The sequence below is a fragment of the Hippocampus guttulatus genome, chromosome 13 (genome assembly GCF_054856545.1).
Source record: "Hippocampus guttulatus isolate MCC_2025c chromosome 13, RoL_Hgut_1.0, whole genome shotgun sequence".
Lineage (NCBI taxonomy): Eukaryota > Metazoa > Chordata > Actinopteri > Syngnathiformes > Syngnathidae > Hippocampus > Hippocampus guttulatus.
In genome coordinates, this window is record NC_141273.1 from 9,665,961 (window position 1) to 9,690,567 (window position 24,607).

The 24,607-nt window shown below is 42.0% G+C and overlaps 1 protein-coding gene, 1 long non-coding RNA gene and 1 pseudogene across 5 annotated transcripts; 1 reads left to right on the forward strand and 2 right to left on the reverse strand.

Annotated features, from left to right (window-relative positions):
• Nucleotides 1-30: 30 nt before the first annotated feature.
• On the forward strand, nucleotides 31-2,711 carry LOC147196250 (uncharacterized). The gene is made up of 2 exons (XR_015102670.1): nucleotides 31-178; nucleotides 798-2,711. It is a non-coding gene; the product is annotated as an uncharacterized LOC147196250 (long non-coding RNA).
• A 4,499-nt stretch (nucleotides 2,712-7,210) lies between these two features.
• On the reverse strand, nucleotides 7,211-11,212 carry LOC147196251 (uncharacterized; annotated as a pseudogene). The gene is made up of 3 exons (XR_015102706.1): nucleotides 11,164-11,212; nucleotides 8,647-8,950; nucleotides 7,211-8,295 (listed from the first exon to the last, which is right to left on the reverse strand). The product of XR_015102706.1 is annotated as an uncharacterized LOC147196251 (transcript).
• On the reverse strand, nucleotides 9,947-24,607 carry peli2 (pellino E3 ubiquitin protein ligase family member 2). 3 transcript variants are annotated; one of them, XM_086127746.1, is made up of 7 exons: nucleotides 24,466-24,607; nucleotides 24,291-24,397; nucleotides 16,953-17,082; nucleotides 13,865-13,966; nucleotides 13,220-13,417; nucleotides 12,696-12,884; nucleotides 9,947-11,885 (listed from the first exon to the last, which is right to left on the reverse strand). In XM_086127746.1, exons 2-7 carry the CDS (start codon nucleotides 24,365-24,367, stop codon nucleotides 11,307-11,309), a joined length of 1,275 nt encoding a protein of 424 aa, XP_085983872.1. In that variant the 5' UTR covers nucleotides 24,368-24,397; nucleotides 24,466-24,607; the 3' UTR covers nucleotides 9,947-11,306. The 3 variants fall into 3 exon arrangements, with proteins under 3 accessions (XP_085983872.1, XP_085983873.1, XP_085983874.1); XM_086127747.1 differs by having other exon boundaries at nucleotides 9,947-11,219; nucleotides 11,306-11,885; nucleotides 24,291-24,601; XM_086127748.1 differs by having other exon boundaries at nucleotides 24,482-24,598.

Genomic DNA, 24,607 nt, shown 5'->3' on the forward strand with positions numbered 1-24,607 from the left:
AACGTGAGACAACTAGTGACCTATGCTGCACCTACAAGCTAGAATAAAGCAGTATGACTTGGTTTACGCGAAATTAGTATCCCTTAACGTATTGCATTTAAAGCGTTTGACTCAAAATCCAGACACAACATTCAGGGCTGAAGATTTAAAGACCGAAATTGAACCTCTTCTTTTCCTGGTACGTATCCGCGCCAGTGAGCGAGTCTCGCGAGACTACCGCGGGAATTTGTTTTAACCATTTACTGTATTTCAAAGACCACACGATACAAAATTCATAATAATACAAAGCAAGTTCAAAATGGTATTATATATTTTTAATTGGTTTGAAAAATCACTTTCAGATTAGAAATTGTAAATGTCTTAACCCTGATATGTTGTGGGTCAAATTGAGCCACTTTAAAAATGTCATGAAAAGAAAACTTTTAATATTACAGTTTTAAAATATTTGTGACTTGATTGAATACATACACAGCATTAAATATACTGACACATGAAGGCTAAAAGGGTGAAGAATTTTCATCATGTTTGGATGGTTAAATGTGCAACAGTTCTTATTGACCCAGAAATATTTTGGTCAATCAAAGAATCAAGCATTTCAGAGTGGTTATTATACTTTAAAGACAAATATATAAAAGGATGGTATTGATATGGTGGTCTGTCCCAATAGTTACTTATCAATCATAGTTATGGCTCATATACCATGGGTCCATGGGTGAGAGAGTGAGAAAGGGCGGGGCGGGGGGGGGGGGGGCGGGGGGTTGACACTGTTTATTATTTGACACTTTGCCTTTCTCCAGAAATATACACCAGCGGTTTGGCAAGGAGGACAGCTGCTCCGTCTGTGTCATGCTGAACACCAGTCTGCAGCACCTGTTCTCAGGTTGCAAGACTCTACTGCAAGATGGCGGCATGATAATGTATTGAGGAAGGGACAGAGTGCAGAGGACATCAGCTGGCGGGGTCATCCAGGAGGTGCGGCAGACAGCATAGTCCAGCAGGAAACACCATCCTCCTACGCAATCTCTATTTTCTTCATCTTGTAAAGTTTCTCTTTCCTGCCGTGCTTCCGGTATGTTTACTGTATGAGTTGGATTTTTTTTTTCTTGTCCAATCAGATTTTAGCCTCTATGTCATATCATGTGAATCAGTCCAGGGCCACCAGTAGTGTCAGTCAATCTGTAGTGCTGACTGATGTACTAGACGAGCGATGACGTCAGCATTTTTCCATCAACTGATTGGTTGGTCAGAGCAAGACAACTGCGACATGAAGAACACGTCTGTGGTGATTTGCACACATTCATACATTTAATAATCAGAATCAGAAAATATGATGTATTTTATTTAAAGGTACAAATTGTATTTGTCATGTTATTTGATAAATAGTAATTCTGAAGTGCTCTATGTGATGTACATGACAAAACTGCATGCTGGTATATTGTGTTTTTGTACAGTATTGATCGTTTATTTAATTGCGACGAGTTAGTGGTGGTATTAAGAGGTGGACTGAATCGGTAAGTCCCCATTTAAGGCACAGGTTCCAAATACGAGGCCCACCACTGGTATTGACTAGGCATCCTTAAATATCTCCATATTGTGACCATATAGTTTGAAGGGTTAGTGTAATAAAAATATGTCCCCCTTGAACTGATAATAATCCCCGCCCACCATAAATGAGTCTGATCCGTCAGTAAATTGAGCCCTTGGTGAGGTGGAGTGGTGTCAGCACCTATAGGCAACTCTCCAATGGCTGCCTAATCCTCGCTTCCCACTCGCTGCCACCCTCACCGTCTAATCAGCCTCCAACACACACACATCTGACACACACCCGAGTGCTCGGCCTTCCTCGCACTCAGCCATCTCTTCAGTGTGATGTCACAGCTAATCCATGCGTGGTTATCCGCTGGGCTGCAGTGTTGGCTGGCAGAGGGATGTGGGGAGGAATTTGGGAGCGACGAGGATGAGGGGAGTGTAATCAGGCACGTCATAAAGTCTACTCTCCAAGCACACTTTGAGTGCACTAGAAAACGACATTCAAGCGCAAAACATTTGGAAATGCTCAGTTTTGTATTAATATGTACACGTTATTTAAGATCTGAGTGGGTGCTAAAACGATAAAAGCATGATATAGCAATATTATTATTATAGATCTGGTGAATTAAACCTACTCTCCCTAATATGGCCTTTTTATTGGCAGCTTGTTCAAAAAGAGGAATTACCTAAAGTGCCTCCCTCCATATGGCATCATTATTAGCACACATTAGTTGACTGTAATAGCTATGGAACTCATTATAGTTTCAGATTAAATGTGATTACGTGTGAGCCCATGTACACATGTTGCATATAGAGTGGAGATTTAACTCAAATCCTTTTTGGGATGCTGGTTGACCCCTGAGCTGAGACATTTGAGGCAGATGCATTCACTACTACTACTGTGACCTGACCGTATGAGTAAAATCATCTAGAAAAAAAAAAAAATCAGACAGCCAAATTTGATTGACAAGCAACCCATCAGAGACAGGAAGCATGACTGACCAAGTGTCAATTGTTTCTCGTTCACTCGCAGGCACGCTTCTAGCGGGCACGGCCTTACGCTGACCTGTTACTTCAGAAGAGCACCTCATTTGTTATGGCTTCAGCTCACGATCATAAGCATGGGTGGATGGATGCATGTGTATTTTTGTCCCATACAAATAAGAAACACTTCCATGATGGCTGTTGATCTTTACTGTACATCCACAAACACCACACTCAACACACCCATGCACACACACACACACACACACGCGCACACACGCGCGCACACACACACACACACACAAGCATATACGGGCAAGTGGCATACAGGGAGGAGGAAAAAGGATGAGTGAAATTCAACCTATCAGATTTAGAATTTTCCTCACTTACCTCATATCTGTTTTAATCTTACCATAAGCATCCTTGAAATGAGGTGTAATCCACTTAAGCCCTTTTCTGAATGTGCTTCCCAGCCACATTGCACCCATTCATAAACCTACAAACATTCATGCCCCTGCAAGACACAACATTTCATACTGGGATTTGGATATGTGGATAGAATATTGGCACATGTACACTTGTGTTACACAAAGGGGACATACAGTTGAATGGAAAATTCACTTTCTCATGACTTGTACATGAATGGCGCTGCATTGTTTTGTTGACTGCATAGATAAGCGTAATCTAACATCTGACAGTGTTAGCTTCTGTTATATGCCACTTGATTACTCGTGCAGTTGCCAACGTGTTAGTGAGTACGTATTTGTGTTTAGCGATGTGTACCAGCAACATATACACAGTTTAGTTTATGGCATGCTACCTCCACAGGTAAAATGCTTATATTGTCTTTATGGGTCATCAATTTTTTTTCCCCCCCTACACTCTACTTCAACAAACCATTATCATTGACCCAGCAGTATACATGGCACTCCTGCCATTTCACAGTTTGCTAGTCACAAATTCACCTAATCACGATTTTTCTATGGAAGCTATATCCAGCAATTTGCACTAAAACACCGCTATTTGTGTATTTGATGTAAATATGACCCCACGTGTTAGTTTTAGTCCTGACACATTGGTGGCAATTTTAAGGATTTTGTCTTCGAACCGACCGCCACGTTGGGATCATAGTTTGTGGTAGATATACACCATTGCAAGAGGTGGATATGCATATAGCCTTCCTTAAAAATAAATAAATAAATAAATAAAAAAGACATTTTTTAACAAACCTGAACATGTGAATCGTATTTTGCCGCATGCTCTATGAAGTGTCAAAAGGTCTTGAATGAGTCCGTGTGTCTTCAGAGAGATTAGTTCTCCTCTGTGATCTGCTTCTCATTACAAGAAGCGGGGGGACTCAAACACATCTAATAACAGGGCGGACTGCTGTTCCTTTGTAGCATGCGGCTACCTAAATGATGCCCAGTCAGATAGATGACGAGGATAAAGCGAGACGTAATCGGCATCTTGCACAATGGAACATAATGGTCCAAAGAGGAACAACATGGAGCGCTGGTGCTCTCATGGCCCCGAGCAGCACACCTACTAGAGAGCAATTAAAATGAGAGGATTCAATTTTGTTGAGCAACAGGAAGCTCAGATAAATCACCTATCTCGTTTCCCAGCAGAGGATACACTCTGAACATTGTGTTTGATATATTACTTGGTAGAACCAGCTGGCTATTGGCAGGGTGTGTAAAACGACCCCCTTCCCCAATTATGATTATCGCAATCATTTCAGTGGGAGACAAACTGGAGGGAGGAAAACATTCACCATGTGGAAGCAATACATTTACTTTTGAACTGATAAAAATTTAATTAGGACCAACTCCATAATTAAAGTATCTTGTTTGGATGGATGGCCACATGAATAGTTGTACTATAAATGATAAATATTTCCTTTTTTTTAAAAATATTTGATGTCATTTGTTATCATTACCTACACCATAGCATGCTAGGCTATGCTATGCTAGCATACGAAGAAAGTAACGTGCTCTATTAGATATTATTGTATCTCATTTGGCCATCTCGGTCACAATATAAGCATTTCCCCATGCCCCTGAATTAAAAGCCAATATGATCCTGTCATCCACAGTCTCTCACAGTTAAGATTTATATGAGTTAGGCTTGTTGTCATCCAAAGCAAAAGAAAGGCTTGTTTTATTTTGAAAAATAAATGCTTTTCAATTTCTTATGTTGACCTATCACCGCAAAAATGAATGTCAAAAATGTGTTCCGGTAGCAGAGGCGCCGTAAATGGGAGAAAAGTGACGACTTGACGATTCTAATGGCCCATGAGTAACAGGTGCTCGAGGATATATCATTTTCAACACCGGTAAGTGGCAATGAAACAGTGGAGTCCCTAAATGTGTTTCACAAGGCCGCAACTGGGAGCTTCAAATGAGTATAAAACAGAATTCAACATCACGTGTCATCATAGTCCAATTTGCCTGCAGATACAATACAGCACGGCCAAGTTTACTATATTAAAATCAGACACATAAATGCTGGGTTGTCACATCGCTGGTGTTCACTTCATGCAGGGGCTAAAGAGCGCTATCTTTTATTCTCAGATCTGCAAACAATTAGCTTCTGCTACATGCTGGGTAATTGATGTTGAAACCATCAAGTTGCCAATGAAAGGTGTCCTGTTGTCAGCTTGGTGCATGGCCCTGCAGCCACCTGTCACAGTCTGCATGGCAGGATGCAAAGAAACACCCATTGAACCTTTTCCATCCAGCTACTAAGTCATAGAAATGCTGCACTTTGTTGAAACACAGTATGGTGGAATGGTGGTGTATTTTCTTTATTTTAACTTTCCATCCATCAATTCTCGAGTGATAGGTAAGCTCGAGGGTAGAGGTTTCATTTCTAAAAAGTCTATATAATGCGATGGGAATCCGTCGCAAGACTATGCAGTGTTTGCACTGCGCTTAAACATAAGAAAAAAATGCACTTAAATTATTCAATTAAATATATTACCCATAAATGTTGTGCCCAAGCATTTTACCCAAATAAATGTTTAAACATAAAGTTATTAAAGATTAACTGCCAATGCGATGTACAAAAAAATTTAACACAGTGGTACCTTGAGATATGACTGACCTGACTATGGATTTTCTGTGATACAATAGCAATTAGGTCAATTTTTCTCATTACAAATATGACAAAATCATTTTTTGCAGATAGCAACTGGGTAATTCGATCACAACGAACGTACGTACGTCACGGTGGAACACGTTCATGTGCCTAACGTCATGTGAAGCGTCATCTTAGCATTTTGGTGTTGAAAACTATATTATCTTCATAATCATGAAAATTATAATTTCGATAATTTAGCGACGCACCACAGTGAATACATTAGCACTAACAAAATCATTTCTTTTAACTGTTTGGTTCACTTTCCCCTTTGACACTTTTGATGATGGATGAGTGCAAAAGGCTGACGGTCAAAAATCTGAGCATCCTTTTGTGAGTGACTGGAATAGAAGCGCTGCAAATTAAGCGCGGTAGGCTTATAAAGTAAAGCATCCTAAGAAAGGTTAATTGGGATGATGAAGGTGATGCTGCTCGTGCTATCATCCAAAGAGGCGTCACTAAAGCACGTGAACCTGGCTTCTAACATCAAGGAAGAAATCTTACATCAATACGGTTTATTTGCATAACAGTGGCCCGCTTAAGGCAGGGGAACCACCGACAGAGAGATGGAAATTAGCATCATGCTGTCACCTGTCTGTCATTCCAAAAAAAAAAAAAAAAAAAAGGAAAAATATGTGACACGTGAGAACACCTCTTATGGCAAGAGCGTTAATTAGGAAGCCAGGACGCCCACTGAGATGACGTGCATTTAAATCCCTCCTCATGTTCCCTTATTATGGAGGAAAGATGATGTCACGAGACTGATGGGGAAACATCATCGCTGTACCACCGTTAGCGCTAGTCATCAATTACAGGGCACATATTAGACAATAATGTGCGCTTTGATTGCCATTGGCCAGCAGTCCAGATTGTTCCTCGCCTCTGGCTTGAAGTAAGCTGAGGTAGTAACTTTCAAAATGTGGGCCTCTTTTTTTCAAACTGGGATATTTCCCTCAACTGCCAACACTTCTTACATCACATCAAACTCTTTTGATCTCATCCCCCCACACCCCTCAATCTGCATTTCTGCAATGTAACTTAGTACAACGTCTTCGCTTCACAGAAAGTTTGCAATTTCGACAAAAGAAAGTGGGACTGATTTTTTCCACGGTCTGAACAAATTCGATTTGTATTGTTTTTAGGACTTTTTGTTTTGATTTAGTTTTCTGTGTTTTATTAATAGAATTCGTCAGGTTCACCCTGCTCCTCCCCACTGCCTGCTTTTTGGGGGTCCTCCACTTCGTGACACCCGCTATTTATACTGACAGGCAGAGCAATTACTTTTCCACTCGATGCCAATTAACCAGTGTATATACTATTTGTGACATTATCGTGTGATTTTGTGGTCTGAGAGTTTTTCCAACGTAAAACATGTGACTTGGCTAAAGGTTTGGAAACATTGCATCACACAAACATGGTGGGAGCGGGGTCTCCAAAACCAACTTCTGCATTCAGGGCTGCACCTTGTGTGTACACAATTTGCAACACAATTTACTATGCATTTGTGTCAGTGTTCTCTGACATGTAAGGCGAGACGCTCAATAAGACTCAATTCAACCAAAGTATACTTTGTATTTCGATTTTGGTAAAATATACAGTAGATAATACAAGCAAAATGCTAGATAAATAAGGATCCTTAAAGAAGCAGCTATACCCCATGTTTATTTGGCCTACTCAGCTCTCTAAAAACGTGATCATTGCTCAGTTTGTAATAATAACAAAAACACCCTAAGGTTCTTAGTTGTTTTAGCAATAGCAGGATCATTGCCGTGATTCCCATATTCGGCATTGTTGATGAAACAGTGCCCCCCTGTGGTTCAAACTGGAGACGCCAAGGAATGCAGCTCAACCAATTGGTCTCTACGGTGAATTTTGAGATGAGCGTGATATAAGATAAAAAGAGCTGATACAACATATGCGACTAAACAGCCTTCAAGAAAATACTAGCTGTTATCTCCCAAAATTCATTTTGGCAATGAAGATTTTAGATGCCAAGGAAATTCACATGAGGAAAATGACGAAACTTACATGCAAGCGTGCGCAACTAGGCTGCTACTGAATGTACAGTAATTCCATACTGATATTAATACAGTACATGTCAAAACGGAAACAATCTAAGTTGAGGAGCCATAATATAGCTTTTGACCCAAACACCAAGTAAAACATAGATGGCTCTTGCTTTGTGTAATTAATGTTTACATTTGAATATAAAATAATAGAATATAAATACCGTTCTAATATGATTGGTGTTCGAAAGGAAAAATACTCTCACCAACAGTTAATGTCTCTGACCCCTGAAAACTTAATGCTTCTAACTTAAAGAGTTGCGGTGATGGCCTCTCTGAGGTGCAAATACAAGTTCACAGCCTGATACGGATCTTTCGGTGACATCAGATCGGACTGAGCCATTAAGAAAGCACACAATTCAAATACATCCGGATCACAAGGCATGGTCAAACGAAAGACACACTGGCTTTTGCACAGTTGAACTTGTTCATTGTCAACTGGGGAGAGGAAGTGCCATAGACCATAAAGTTCAAGTAAAGTATACATCACGTTGGGCCGACCACTGGGGACGTTCATGTTCTTTCAGGGCCTGATGAGATGACTGTTCCTAACTAGCGCAGTGTCATCCAACTCATCCTGTTGAAAATAATATACAGACAGATATAGGAGGAGCTGCAGAGCCATATCAGCTTTGATGAGCAAGAAATTATAGCATTAAGCTGCTTTTCTCTCCCTACTCCCTCCTTTCTGTTTTATTTGTCTCACTCCCTCTCATGTTGACCACATCGTACTACTCCCCACTTTTCCTTTACGTTGGTCATTTCATCTTCACCCTATGACCCCCCCCCCCCACCACACACACACACACACACACCACTATCTTCCTTCTACTCCGATGTATTCCCAGTCCACTTTACCATCAACATACTCTCTCACATACAAAAATACACATTTAATAAATGAGGCTATCATAATGTACAAACTCACCTGAATCAGTCCCATGCAACAAAATTGTAGTATGCTTTTGTCCAGGAATCCACCAACAAAGAAGCCATTGTCTCTGAGGTCTGTAAAGAGGGATAACCAGAACTCGATGCACTGGCTGCGAAGAACCCCCCACCAATTCAGTATTCAATTCTTTGATTGGCGGTGCTGGCTCCATCCAAGTAACTGTCAAGGGTGCTGCCTGGCGGTATGGGCACCAGGAAACGCTAGAAGTCTTTAACATGACCATTTTCAGTCCCAAGATCAGCTCGAACGATTCGTGGACAACCCCCCAAACGGTGCACACCTCGCAAAGTTTAGCGTTCCCTCGCAAAGTTTTGCATTCTCTCGCAAAGATTGCATTTCCTCGTAAAGATTGCGAAATCTCGCAATCTATTTTTTAAAATGCGCGTTGATGCCCTTCCGGGTCGTCGACCGGGTAACCGAAAACAACAAACATGGAGTGCTTGCTCATCAAAGCGAGGGAAGTTTTTTTTCTTCTATGGTGCCCCTAAGGCAGGGGTGTAAAACTCATTTTTGTCACGGGCCGCATTTCTGTTTCCGTTTCCCTTGGAGGGCTGTTATGAGTGGAAGCATATAATGAAGAACGGTCTATTCCACTGTTGTTTAAGTTACTGTCATAAGGGGTTTGGTAACAAGAAATATTATTATAAATATTATTTAGTATGTCAAAGAATTTTAAATTTTTGGAAGAGATTTTAGCAAGCATCATGTAAGTCGACATATTTGATTGGCTTTCGTGGACCACAGAAAATGATGTGGCGGGCCGGATCGGGCCCCCGGGCCTTAACTTTGATACGGTGCCCTAAGGGGACATGGAAGGGGGAAAAAAACTGCGTTCACTCGCAAAGTTGTTTTTTTTCCTTCCATGTCCCCTTAGGGGCTCCGTAAGAACACATTCTTCTTGAAACAACGTGCAGTGAAAACTGCAACTGCCTGCGACGTGGCATACGTAGTTGTTGACCCTGCAAAGGCTTTTAATGTCTAATGTGACAACATGGCGTCACCTCTGAGCTCAGCTCCTTTAACTTTTAAAGGAAGTTTCTGTTGGGAAAGGAAAACATTTTGGATGAATTCAAGTTGGCTTTGCCCCTCAGTCATCCATCGTTCTGGAAGACAACTTGAATGCAGCTACTGGAAGCAACTCACAGTTTGAATGCTTGGTATTGTTTGCGAAGGACGCAGAATCAACTCTGTTGCCAATATTCTCCACATATGGACACAGGCTGTTAAGCTAACATCACAAAAAGAATACACAGATTTGTCCCCATTTTTTTTTAACTTTCACTTTATCCGCTAGTTCGTTTTTGAGTCATCCGTGAAAACAAAAGAACAAATTTGGCATCATGTGAGATAATATCATTATTCCCACGAAGCTGGTGCATGCGACTAGAAACCAAAGCTGTCAACATTGCGCCGCAGATACGGTCCCGGTTTAGGGATTGTTGACAGAACCACTTTTGCTTCTTGCGTGTGAGAGAAAATAGCTCCTCCTTATATTTGGTATAATCTCTGCACGCTGCTGAGGCGATGCCCAGGTTTCTTGGCGCCCCAGTTGCTGGATTGAAGCCAGCGCAGGATGAAGCCAACAACAGTGCAGACGGCGTACAGTACACGTGTGGGACTGAGACACACTTATCAGTGATGCATAATGCTCGCTACACAGTGTCAGGTCTTATCTTTTTAGTCTATCAAGAGGCTGTAATCCAGTACAATCATTGTCAAGCCCTGCAAGGTCCTCGTCAAGCGTTTGGCTGGTGGGCTGAGAGATCAGAAGGGAGGATTTCGGGGTGAAGTGATGCAGGGCCGTTCTTTCAAATAAAGCCCGAGGGCACCCACGGTGTCCAGCACACGCACACACGAAACAATTTCGCACAAATTATTTATGCAGGAAAATATATTAACATTTGCATTAAAAACAGTACGAGGGCCTCAGTGTAGTAAAATAGTTCTTCTGTCAAATACAAATGTGGAGATGGGTCTTGTGGGCTGGCATTTCCTTACACCCATATGCAAAGCTAGCTCCACACTTGCCTTCAACTAAATACTCTTCTCTCTTCTGTGAAATATATTCCCACTACTTCGTGGGATTAGAGGCACTGAATTCTGACTGTATATTAAGCATATAAAAGCCACCTCCATAGGGTTAGGAGATACTGTTAAGGGGTTCGGGTCCAAATGACACGCACATGAGATGCATCAGACCCGTGAGGTTCTTCAAACCAACAGTCCAGCTGTCTGGCTCGGAGACCTCTGATCCACCAGGAGCTATACTGAACCTGCTTCAGGCTCGCCTACACGCGCTCATTGTTATTGAGAGTAAAAAGAGTAAAAACAATAAATTCTTTCTACCTAAAGCATAAAATCCACCAGCTACTGTAAATCATATGTCGCCCACCAGTGCTGGAGCATATTTTCTTTAAAGCAATTGCTTGGCAGGATAGCTGAAACAGTATCTGGTTTGGGAAGGGAAGGGCCCGGCATTTGGCCTTCACGGACCATCCAGACAGCCTTTCGAATCCATACTATCACCACCTGAGCTTCCCATGGAGGATCTAATGTGAGGAAAAGGAAACAAAATAATATCAACAGTTTCACAGCATGTTATCACTCTTGCCCAAGAGCAGAATCCGCCCCTCACATCAGTCCACGGGGCCCTGGAAAATCAGCTTGGAGCAGCCCTGAGTGAGACTGAGCTGGGTGGCACAGAAGGGGCACGCGGCGTGGAAGGCATGGGTGCCGTGGGGCAGAGGGATTTCCGACCAGTACTTAACAGACTTCTCCGAGCACACATGTCCGCACGGCACAAAGGCGTGAGTGGGGGCGCCTGTGTCCACGTAGAAGGCGGGCTCGCAGCCCAGCCAGAGCGGAACGTAGGGGCCGACCACGCGACACATGGGGCACTCTCGCTGGGTGTTGGGCTCCTGCTCCGAGCGATGCCCCCAGTTGTGGTAACCGTGCACGTGGCCGCACGCCAAGTACACCCAAGGCTGCTTGTCCTCCAAGCAGGAAAGGGCGCGGCTGCGTTGCATGCTGGGGAAGGCCAGGGTGTTCAGACCCACGGGGCACTGGGGCCGCGCCGCATTGATCTCCTGACGAAGAGCCTCCAGATGCTTTTGGGTGGGAGTGTGAAAGAGACCCTCAGCGGTGCGCCACAGCAAGGTCGCACCGCACAAATCCACCAGCGAGCCATCCAAGAGGACATTACTTTCATTCTCCACCTGAAGACGAAAAAGCTATTATTAACTATGTTAGCACGATATGGCACTCCTTCATACAGGTGCTCATCAGATTTTTTTTTTGTTCTCAGCAAGTTGGAACACGATAACCAATGCAGTGGGAACGTCAGAATTTAAATGAACTCCCATTTCTCGCAGCGGATCCTTTTCACAACCACATGCAATGTGTGAAAATGTTCAATCCAGAGACCACATTACAAAATATTTTACAATTTGTTTTACCCATAAAGCACACCAAAATATATTTATACAAAATCTATTAAAAAAAAAAAAACTAACTGCAGAAAAAAAATGTTGCAAGAATGGTAGTGTCATTGTGTATGCATGTTAGACACAAGCATGTGCCTTGTCGAGGCAAGGCGGGGTAGGGTGTCACCTCAACGCTACTTAACTTTATTTTTAGAGCACTTTAAAAACAACAATCGTTTCATACAAAGTGCTGCACATGCAGTCAAAAATAGTCACACAAAAACAAAGACAGTTTTTAAAAAATGTACATAAAATACGAGATTCCGTTTTCTAGCAGTTTTGTGTCAAAAGTGACAAGTATTTGGATCTGTTCAGTATCCTTGATTAAAGCCTCAGTACCAGCATTTTCTTTCACATGTGCATTTTGAAAAGTTCAAGTGTGTTTTTGCTAAATGTAGACGGACCTGGATGGGGTTTTTTTATGCAAGATAAGGTTTCTGTCTTTCCACTCTACTCCAAACCGCAGACAGACTGTATAAAAGGGACTGGAGATTGTTGTCATGTGTGCTAGACAACCAGTGTGTATGTTTAGCAAGCACTGACCAGTTTTCCCGGAGTCTGTGCAGAGCGCGTCTCCCTCAGGGTGTAAACATCCCCACACACAGAAATCTCCCGCCACACGCCGGGCTTGGACTCCTCCGTAAATCCGCCCTTGGGGTGCATCACCAGAACACCATTGGTTGTCAGACCATCCATCTGACCATCAGGGTTCTTCCACTTTGCAGCTTTTTCCTGGGAAACAAAGACGCACACATGAACATGTTCAGTGACGTATTGTATGCACAAAAAAACTGGTGTTGGTGTAGCGTTCTTGTGAGAACAAAGTCCCTTTCATATTTCAACAAGCTTAGTTTTTTATAGAATTTTAAGAAAATGCAACCGTTTTTAAATCATGTAAAAATATTAGGTTGAAGAGGCAAAAAAAGAATTGCTGTCAAATGTAGGATGCCTTCTTTGAAAGTATCTCACTAAAATTCTCATGAGAACACACTGACTGGTAAGCATACACTTTCAGAACAGAGGCAGTGCTATTAAAAAGATACTGTATGGTATTACTAGTAAATTACCCCGAGGAAAATATTCTTGGATGAGTCAAACCCGGCTGCGAAGATTCGAGCGGTGTAGGGAGGGTTCCGCTCACATACGACCCGGCAGGCGAAACGTGAGATGGTGCTCTGTGTGATGGGAGTCTCCTCGCCCTCCTGGCCTCCTGCTATTGTGTCTGTCACCACAAAGTCTATGGGACTCTCAGTGGAACGGCCAATCTATTTGCAGGAGGGTGAACATTGTTCAGAAATCTAACACAACGCTAATCTAATACAATATTGTCATGTAATTACTTTTAGTGGTAGCAGATGTGCAAGAATGAACTTTTTAACATGTACACGCTGGTGTGTGGTGACCCAAAAAAAAAAAAAGTACAGATATATTTTTTTCAGTTTTCATGGAGCAGTACAACTTTGCAGCAAGTATTTAGACTCTCACTTGTGGTCGAATGATAGGATTTTTTTGAATGAAATATTTTGGCAAAAAGTGAATATGTAGGGTGAATGAACAGCATTACATTTTTTTTTAAAAAAACAGTTGCTCTAATTTGGAAACACTCTTATGCGTCAAAATTCAGACAGTATTATTCTTCATTCGGTCACCGTGAAATGAAGATGCACAATCAAGCAGAAGAAGCTGATACTATGCAGATAAAAGTAATCCACCTGAAACATGTCGGTGTCCTTATCATAGCTGTACTCCACCACCACTGTCTGGTTGCGGGACAGTGTGTATGAGATGCTGTGCTGGCCTTTGGAGTTGACAGCCTAAAATCAAATATAAAATAAATACACACAATAAAATACAAGCAACTTAGTACATGCTTATTCTTTGTGACGCAAGGAACTGTACATGCTTCCAGACGTTTACGCAGAACTTATTAAACAACAGCCTCTTGCAACCATTGTTCATGAAATCAAAAGGTCTGCAGTAGAAATACATGGGAGGAAAAAGTGAGAAATGTGTGCAAGATAACGCTCCCATGGCAATGACCATAAACTGCACATGGGCATCGGTTTGCTCCAACTTGCTGACCCACCAGACTGGCTCAATGCAAGTTAGATCCGCTCAGCTCCAGACGCTTTACCACATGCCACTCTAATCTGCAAATTCCACTCCCCCAAAACAAACCCACTCCCCCACCAACAACCTCCTCCCTTTGTCACGTGCGAGAGAAAAGGAGGAAGAAAGTGGGTCAACAGTGCCGCAGCTTTCGGGTTAGGGACAACTGTCATCACACTTTGGTTTCCCACAGAAATTGTGCTCCACCTGTTCAGCGGCAAAAACGAGCAAAAGCACGATGGTGAACCCGCGTTTATCGCATCCGTTACGTTCCAGACCCACCTGCAATAGGTTAAAAAAATAAAACACACACACACACACACTCGGGACCCTGTTAAAAAAGAAAAAATCAGTTTGTGATTTGTTTTACTCCTCCCAAGCGCTTTTAAAGCATTGAAGCTCTCTCGCTCTCTCTAGTACAGTTATTCAACTGCCGGTAGTCTCTTTGTCGACTTCACAAGGGCATAAGTGTGATGTTGACTTGTTGGTAATCATGTTTTTTGGCTTGTGGAGGAGGCAGAGTCACGCACAACATATGAGTGTGCTGAGTGAAATTAATCCATCAACATTGATTAACATTGTCTTCTATTATTGAATGCGCAGCCTTGGTAAGTGAAGGAGAACCAATGAAGGGGAAAAGGAAAAAAAAAAGTCAGGCTCAGCAAGATTTTGAACTACTTTTCACACTATCAAAGTGGAAAGAGAAGTTCAAATCGTATCAGATTGTCCCGTAAGCACACCATGCAACAGGATTTTCTTTTTCTGTCTGGAAATACCATCATGTGGCAGTGGACAGTATATAAAATAATTCAGGAGGTAATATTGAGAGAGAAAAGAGGACTGCTTTTGCAGGTTGACATCACGACAGGCCCTTAATATTGTACTTGTGTTAAGCAACGGTAAGCACCAATACGTACTTAACCTCTCAACAGTGTGACTGTCACTGTAGGGGGGAATGACAGTGGGCTGGAGGAGTGCTGTGGAGAAGCCCCGGAGGCTGACTTCTCCCAACATTTTACTCCTCCCTTAAGGAAGGCTTCCCTCAAATTAAGTTTAGCACGCTCCTCTTTTTCTTCAGGCTATTTCTGACCGGTGTGTGCACAGCTGGGAGCCGAGGGTCAGTCAACTGTGACAACTTCCTCTTCTGTTCGCCCTCCTGATCCCCAACTTGGTATGTAACAGCATGTGGCAGGGAGGCAAAAGGGGGAGGAGCAGACAATTAAGGTAACAGACCCTGTTCCTTCTGTTGTAAAAGCATTCCACAAGTTCAAAACAACATTATGCAAGATGAATTCAGTGAGCATTTAAAAGGATTACCCCCCCCCCCACAATTTTTTTTCTTTACATTTTTTTTCTTGTGATCCCACCACAAAAGGGTAGCTGTACAATCAGAGGAAAAGTGTGACTAAAACAATAGAACCAGAAGTTGAACTAAACATAAGAAGGGGTGTGTTTATTAAAGAAAACATGAGCAATATCTTAACTTATTCCAGCAGTAACCCTAAAACCATGATGTGACAATAGCTCTCTGCAAACACTTGGTCATCTCCTCCCTTCGCGTCCTAACACATGGTCGGGAGGATGAATAGCTTTTTATAGTTTGACATCATAGATTGTATTTTAAGACCAAATCACCTAGTCCGACTGTGACTGGCTAAATTGTGAATAGAGGCGGTTCTTGGGGTTTTCGTGCAAATCCACAGGTTTCAGATTACTTTTGTAAATGCTGAACAATGGCAAATAGGACAACCAGTGCTGACTTGCTCCTCAGTTAATGTTACGTGCCAGAGACCAATCCTAGTAATGAGTCCAAATCGTTTTTGTGAGGCAACTGTCATGACAAAAGAAGGCAGGATATTCTGCTTAGCATCAGTTGCTGCTTATTATGAGTGAATAAGCAAGTGGAATGTAATGTACTTTGAAAGTCAATTTACAGTGCGCACCCTGAAATGTTCTGCTTGCACCCTTAATATTTTGAGTTAGGGGCACTCCTAGTCCCAAAAAATAGTCTGGAGGCCTGCCAGTGTTCAATATTTTTTTTGAGAATTAAAAATGAATTGCTCTTAAAAACGATGTACTTAAATTCTTATGCTCAAAAGTCATGTCAGTGGCATAAGAATAACCAGCAACGGCACAATAATGTATTGTGTTAATTTCTGGGAAAATATATCATCCTAAAATGTTTTGGTTTTTAATATGACAGGCCTATATGCATGTAACTTTGATAGATCACTACAGTTTCACAGAGGTGGATTCTCTGCAGTGAAAGACTTGCAATACAAAATCGATAGGCATCAGGGGTCAAGTTCCACATGGTGAGAGTAACATGAGTGCATGGGCCTGCGCTAAACTACAGGCAAACGTGTAGAGTATGGGCCCTCAGAGGGTGCAAAGGTAAGCAACTCTTCTGGCATTTTAATCAGGCGCCCAAAGAGAAGAATGCAGGAAGGCTGACATGTTTTACTGGACCAGGCGGTTTGTGGCAGCCTCTTAGGGGAAAGATAAGTAAACTGTGAGGCCTTACAAAGAATGAGTGTTATCATCAATGAGATCTGCAAACAAAAAGAGTTCATGCGCATTCATTCATTTTGGAAAAAAAGGTACCTGCACTTAGGACTACTTAAGCAGACATGTTTGTCTAAATCAAAACACAAGCAGGTAATTGTGTTGTTCTATTTTTCAAATGTGTACCTTGCTGTCTTGGGGTGTGTTGAGGATGTGCACGGCGCTCGGCTTAACACCATTGGCTTTGGTCCTCTTGTATAGCGCAAATCTGCTTTTCCGTCTACCGCGATCCCCATTGGGCAGGGAGCCATTGTACCTGTCGTAGAGAGGGGGTGGGGTAAAGTGAAGGATAGTAAATACATGGTCAAAAAAATTGAAATAGAGATTTTTGGAGCAGCATCGGGATGCGTCAAGTGGGAATTACAGACATAATTCTCCTAATCATATAACAAATAAACCGAGAGAGCAAGAAACATTCATGTGCTTCAAAAGGCACTTTGGAAATCTAGCGCACACACCCTATTAGCACACTAAGCATTACATTGAATGCAGTTGCTTATTACATCATGCACTCTGTGAGTTGTGTTGGTGTGCACAGTGCATAGTGCAGCTTGTTTTTGCTGTGTGCCGTCCGCATAGGAGCAGCTTTTGAGATGCACGTCAGGTTTGTTGGGTGTGTAGGTGAGACATCTACAGACATTCTCATGGCCTTGTCTGTTCCCTTCCATTTTGCACACCAACCCCCAACCACCAATTACCAGCTGGTCATCTAACTCAACTTAGCTGTATTTATAGAGCACTTTAAAACAACCACCGCTGTATACAAAGCGCTGTACGTGGAGCAAAAGTAATTCATACAACAACAAAGAATAACTTAATAACAAAGATAGTAGAAAGCACAAAAACAGTCAAACTAAAAAAATCAAGTCTCATGCCGAGTCAGGAGCCAAATAAAAATGAGCTTTAAGATGAGTTTTGAGGATGGACAGCGAGGGGGCATACCTCACGTTCAGCAGGAGGTCATTACAAATAGAGGGACCAGCTACAGAAAAGGCTCGATCGCCTCTGAGCTTCCGCTTAGTTCTCAGCACCGGGCAGGAGAGAGGTAAGGTGGGGCGAGGCCATTTAAAGATTTGAATACAAATAATAGGATCTTAAAAAGATCTCTAAAATGTATAGGTAGCCAGTGAAGGGCTGCCAGAGTACGAGTTATGTGCTCCCTCTTACAAGCACCAGTCAAGAGGTGAGCAAGAGGTGAGCAGCAGCATTCTGGACCAGCTGGAGATGATTGATGGAGGACAAAAGTCTCTCCAGCTAACTTAGCTTAGGTTCCTGCCTGTGTCTCATCGCTAAGTGTTGTGCGGTGATGAGCGTTCGTGTGTTAAGAGACGTGATTAATGTGGGAAATGTGAACAAAAAAGATAAAGAGCAGGCAAGCGTTACTTGAATAATCAATGGATTAACCTATTGTATAATCAATTCTATAAAGATTAGTTTGTGACAAGCCTATGCAGATTATAATTAATAATGGTCCACATGGCTAGTCAGGCACTGAAACACAAGTCAGCCCAGAGCACAAAGCTGGCCTGTTGGACAAGGCACCCACTGAGAGGTAATGCGGGACTGGATGGTACAAGAGACGACTATCCAAACAACCAAATTATTTAATTAATGCATTCAAAGGCTCAAAATACGCGGTGTCAATTCACAGTTTTGGAGTCAAAACTTCATTAACTACATAGACTTTTAAAACACTATAAATAATAAATACATTTTTCTTTTTTTACCTGTTTAAGATAAGAACACAATTAAATGGATTAAAGAAAACATATAATAAAATACAACCATCCAGAGGAAGAATACAGTATTATTCATATTACGACTGTCTGTGTCCTATGTGTTGTGTTGTGTTATTTTTGTTATTTTGACTTCAAAATGGTGCCGCGAGAGTGGCTGCCTTTCCAGCAGCTCCTATATTTTGTTGTTCTACTTCTTCCTTTCATAACTTTGCTGCTGTGAATTTGGAATTTCTCCATTGTGAGACTAATAAAAGTTTTCTTATCTTATCTTATTATTCATATTACAAAATAGAGGCACAGACAAGTGTAAAAATAGTAGGCAACTGGTTCAGCCTGTATAATACATACGATTAAGTAACAGTCCTACGTTGCCTGTACTGCATTCAACAGGAAGAATGGACCTTAAAGCACTGAATAATATTCTATTTTACTCATTTGGTGGTCTCTGATCCACTGGTTAAAGGACACTTTGATTCTCTCCTCTTTCATCTCAAACTGCTTCAAACTACAAAGCGTGTGATGGAAAAGTGGTTAGAACTGCATGACTGTCCGTGTTTTATGTTATGTGTTGTGTTTATTATTTTACTTTATGTTAACTGTTATGTTAAGCGCTTTGTTACAGCTGCCGCTGTTGTGAAAGCGCTATATAAATCAGCATGTATTGTATTGTAAACATGTGCAAAGTACAGAACCTTAAATTTTGGCAGAGTGGATGTGTGGCTGGGATGGGCTCTTAATGAAGCGGAATGGAAAGTGGATGCACTGTCAAATGTATTGCGTTTCGTGATGTTTCTACAGTGGAGCCTCTTTAAAAAAAAAAAAATGTTCTTGAGGGTGTCCAGTTTGGGGAAAAAAAAACATTTATTAAGTCATGTTGAGGTCCCATGATATCCCATGAGACTCGCATACCTTGGTTCATTACCACATTGCTGTAACATTAGAGGATACAAGGCAAGAAAGAAATGACACAAATAAACGCACACGCTAATTTTATCTTACTTTGTTGCTGTGCCTTGTAACGGAATGCCGCAGTGCTATACTCCACAATCTGCACTTGCTCCAGTGGTCCATTTGACCAATTCGGGTGCAAAAAGCCGATAAGCATCATTTAGACAAAAATGGAGCCATGACTACAAGCAGACATCTTATCGCGGCATCGTTTAATGGTGCACTTTCCAACCCCGAAATATTAAACTAAAACTATCTAAAAATTGACTTTTTAATTTTTTTTTGCAGACTGCCAACAACTGCCATACACACAGTAATAAACAGTATAACGAGGTGACAGTCACAACCAACAACCAATTGATATAAATCCATCCAACAGTACATTCAACCATTACTATGAAGTGCTAGGCTTCAATTTTAAAACCGATAACAACATGTCACCACCACCTGTGCTCACTATCTGCACTCCAATTAAGACGGCTTTCTTTTTTTAACCTCTGCCAGACAAAGGATTTACCTTACAATGCTAAGCGGTGAGGATTACAGACAATGCTGCTATGTTGCCCGTCACCCATGCAGAGTTGCACTAGGCAGCCAGCAGAGACTCCTAAGGGGTACGCTGACATGACAACATCGTAAAAACTCAATTGCTGATAGGAAAGTTCAACGCATAGATTTGATTGTTGTCAAAATGATCAGTGTTTGTACCAATCCTTAAAAGTATGTATGTATGTGTGTGTGTGTGTGTGCGCGCACGTGCGTGTTGGAGAGGCCAAGGTGCAAAATTAGTGTAATGGGTATCATGAACTGACTCAAGCTGCCATGGTCTCAAGAATCCATCCGACTGATACACTACAAACTCAACAAGAGCTGCAGCATCAAGTCTGAATATGCTCCCAACGTTGTTGACATCTAAACAATCAAGAGTTAGCGTGTGCCATAGATGTCCCCAAGTTGATTTGTATATTTCCTTCAATGAGTCGCTCTTTATGGGAGAAACATACTAAGTTCAATCAATAGGCCCAGTCTCTATGCCACAATGGACAGAGGAAGCTGAGTAGAAGCAAAAGCTAGGCCCTGATCAATCCATCCTTTCATTTCCAGGATGCCCACACAGCCCCCCCGCCTCCCCACGCCCTCGCCGACCAGCACCGGTTGAGTCCGTGCAGTCAAGTGACGAGGCCAAGCGATCCTCGTCATGGCCCTCATGGCGACAGACCACTGAGGGAATCGCTGTTCTTTGTTCCATGCTGTCAGCTCGCTTTTCTGCCCCCAATTTTGCTATCAATGAGACGGAAGGTGTCACATGAGGTGATTATACACCCATCAAATGTGCATCTTTGTGTCTCATTAGAGATGAAACAGTAACGACTTCAAACACACCACATGTTCCTCCAGGGGCAGTACTTTTTGTCTCCCAGAAGAAGCAGTCTGACGTGGGTGTGTAGGAGGGCGAGGGACAAAACAAATCTGTCACAACTTCATATCAGTCCATTCCGAAACAAATGTTACACAAACCCAAAGCACAAAGACTATGACACATTATATTGGTCAAACCAATCAGTGACGATACATTTTCTATCCTGCGTGGCCCTCAGCACCTTACAAGAATAACTTGCTTGCTTATTCAATGCAACCATTGGGCAAATAGCCTTATTTTCCCATAAAAATTCCACCACCTCCCGCATCTCTCCACTGTCGATACAAGATGATTAAAAAAAAAGAGCCCTTAAATGTTGAGTCATGTTTACTGCCGTTTCTCGTCGTCTTTTGTGTGGCCCTCGACGTCGTGCTTTGTGCGCATGCGTATGACATCATGGACGCGTTCAGTTAGCATTAGAGGATGCATTTATTTTGGTAATGTGAACGAGAACGGATTTGTAAAAAAAACACAAAAAAAAAAAACACAAAAAAGAAAGTCTGACTTGGGCATCACACCCCGCAGTGTAAACATAACCTGACTGACCGCAACATCTAGCTGCCGGGATGAAAACTACATGTAAACACATGCACCTTGCCCTTATTTCTGGGGCTTGCTTTCAATTCCTTGGAGAGCTTTGAACTCCACGTTCATTCTGTTGTAGCCATACTTTTGATGCATTGCTTCCTTGCACACATTCAAATCTTAAACAAGCATGTCGCTTATCTACTGATCAGCCGTACATTTACCGAACTGTTTATCCACACTAGGGTCACGGGCGTGCTGGAGACTTCTATCTATCGATATCTTTTTTAAACGTATTTTATTGTTCTATTTTTATTTTCACAAGTCTCGGGACTTCCTTGGCTTGCCCGCGACGTCGGGTATTATATTTCGTGTCATATTACATGGAAATGTGTGTTGGTAGGGTTGGGCAGTATTACGGCAATATGGTTATCCCACAGTGTCGAAAAAGAACAACGGTGTCACTTTCAACAAGCCATAAAAAACTAAATAAATCAAAAAACTGCAGCATATGAGGACCTAATACAGGGGAAGGAGAACGCTGGTTCCTCGAGAGCCATATCCTGCCCGTTTTAGAACACGGTTAATTCTAATTCTGAGCTTCAACGGAGCTGGCTGATCAGATGATCGTTTGAATCAGGTATGTTGAAGTCGAGAGAGATCTAAAACTGGCAGGATATGGCTCTCGAGGAACTGGAATACTGACCTAATATGATATTAAATATAAATGTGTCGTCATATTTTCAACTTAATATTATTACTAGCCTATGTTTGTTTTGACTGCACAGAGAATGTTGTTCTATAAGTAACACGAACTAAATTTAAAAAAATTGCCATTATATTATTTTTCAAAATCATTCAACCCTACGTTAAAGATTAAGTAAGTCGGGATGGACTTATACTGACAGTGACAATGCTTAACATCTGTACTCGGAGACTTGGGGGTGGTGCTTCACACTGACACTACTTTACCAGTAGTACTCGCATATATATTCCGTAAAGGACATGGAGCTATGTCAGACTTGTGGGTGTGGTGGTAGTTTATGATAAATACCGGTGACAACACAGCCGTTTGCAAATCATGTTCTTCAAAATGGATGATGAACTCACTTGCGTTGTCCCGTAACTTTAGTTTTATAACTCGTGTTACTCTAAAGAAGCAGTCTTGTAATTTTACTTGCTTCATTTGCAGTTGATACACAGATGTAATATGGCAACCGTATATTTATCTTTATATTGTGGGATTCGACCTTTGTGCTAAAAATAGTAAGTAACATATCCCACAATCCGAGGCAATTGACCATAGTGTTGGGCAACTTCTCCTTTTCATTGCAAACGCCGGTATGCTGTCAAGTGTAAAGATTTAGATTAATTTACGAGACTACGAGTTTTTCGTAAACTTTGACAATCTGTAGCAATAGAGAAGTACACAGGGACTTCAGAAAGGCAGGCGAGTCAACGGTATACAGCGTTTCATTGGAAATTTAGATCCTAATAAACTCTCAACAGCAAGACTTGATTGATGGCTCGAAATTAAGTACTGCCCAGGGTGACTATCTTGTCAATTATTAGGTGTACTGTGTGTCTGTGCACAATAGTCTTACAGTAGGAGTCATCCAAAGTCATGTTTTACAGTGTTGCGACGAGGGAGACAAATGAACTCCACGTGCTCTCATCAAGTCTTGAAGACTTATCCGTTGTGGTCAGGCACTTGACAACTACTTCTACAATTAAGAGGCAAACCGTTCTTACATTAAGTTGTTTATTTGTCACTCCAAGATATTGTTCCATGCAAAATTGGCAGGTAAAACAAGTGATTAAACAAGAAACCTCCACTTATGATAACTATTAACGAGGACACGTTTAAATGTAAAGTTCTCTCAAGAATGCTAACCGACGGCGATGTTTGTGCCTTGCAACCATAGCAAAAGCTCACAGTTCAAAAGAGGGGTCGACAGCCAAATTCATCTTCATCATTCACTTTTCTTCTGGTTGGGCATCAAATCACTTTGACAGTCTGTAGAAACCTTTTCGGCCTCTCCCTACGACTATTACAGACAACAGTGACACACGCCCAAGGTATGACCAATGACAAATGACACGAGTTAGCAGGGCTTGCCCTCCAATATGTCAGCCGACAATGCATTGTGGAATATGCAGAATAACTCCAACCCCTCTATACACACACCATACTACCTTCATTGTTCCATATTTCTTCTTCATCTTATATATGTGTACTCCTTTTAGATGGAGCCCCTAGTGTTCAGAAAGACACATCACATACTTGAAATGCCTTGAAAGTAAGCGAGTGAGTGAGTAGTGAGCTAAAAATGGGGAAGAACTATGGGGTATGGGGGAGGGGGTGCATCTCCACTTCCGAATTCCTCAAACCCCGTGAGTATAACTTCTGAGGTGGGTGGGAAGCGTGGCATTCAATCCACGGGGTAACCAACGTTGTGCGGCTCGATTATATCGTGTCGCTATCAGACCACACGTATGCACGCAGTCCGTTAATCCGTCTCAAAAGACCCGAGACCCACAAAAATCGTACAACGTCAACCCAGGAGACAATTTCAATGTACACACCTGAAAAACACAAGTGTCCGTTTGAAAAGAAACATGACCATACGATGCTTTGGCGTCTTAAAAGCCAAATGTAAAATGTAGTGTTTTCTTTACTAAAAAGGGTATTTCAGTGAAGTCGTCGAGCGAAGTTTGTTCGCTACGGCGTGAGTATTCTTGTGAAACTTCTTCCGCGTAAAGAGGTCGCTTTAGCACTGTCCATCAAATTATAACACAGGACTTGTTCTCTCCCCCCTCCCCTGAACTTACCCCAAAACGACCAGCTCGCCGTATTTAACTGGGTCTTTGGAGGGGGCGCAGTGCTCCTCTTGGCTGGACGAAAACATGAGTCTTGTAGCTTCGCTGTGTGGCGTTCACTGTGTACGAAAAGAAACAACAGCGCAAATATAGCCAGGATCTACTTTTAAAAAGCTCGAACACGCACTTAGTTAATGTCATACATCCAACGGCGGGTGTTGGAATGTCAGCGAACATCCACTTTTCATCAAATAAATGCAGGCTCTAACTTCTTTTCGGTGACATGGCAAAGCGTAACTTAGTTGGCGGTTGAACCCACTCTGAAGCGG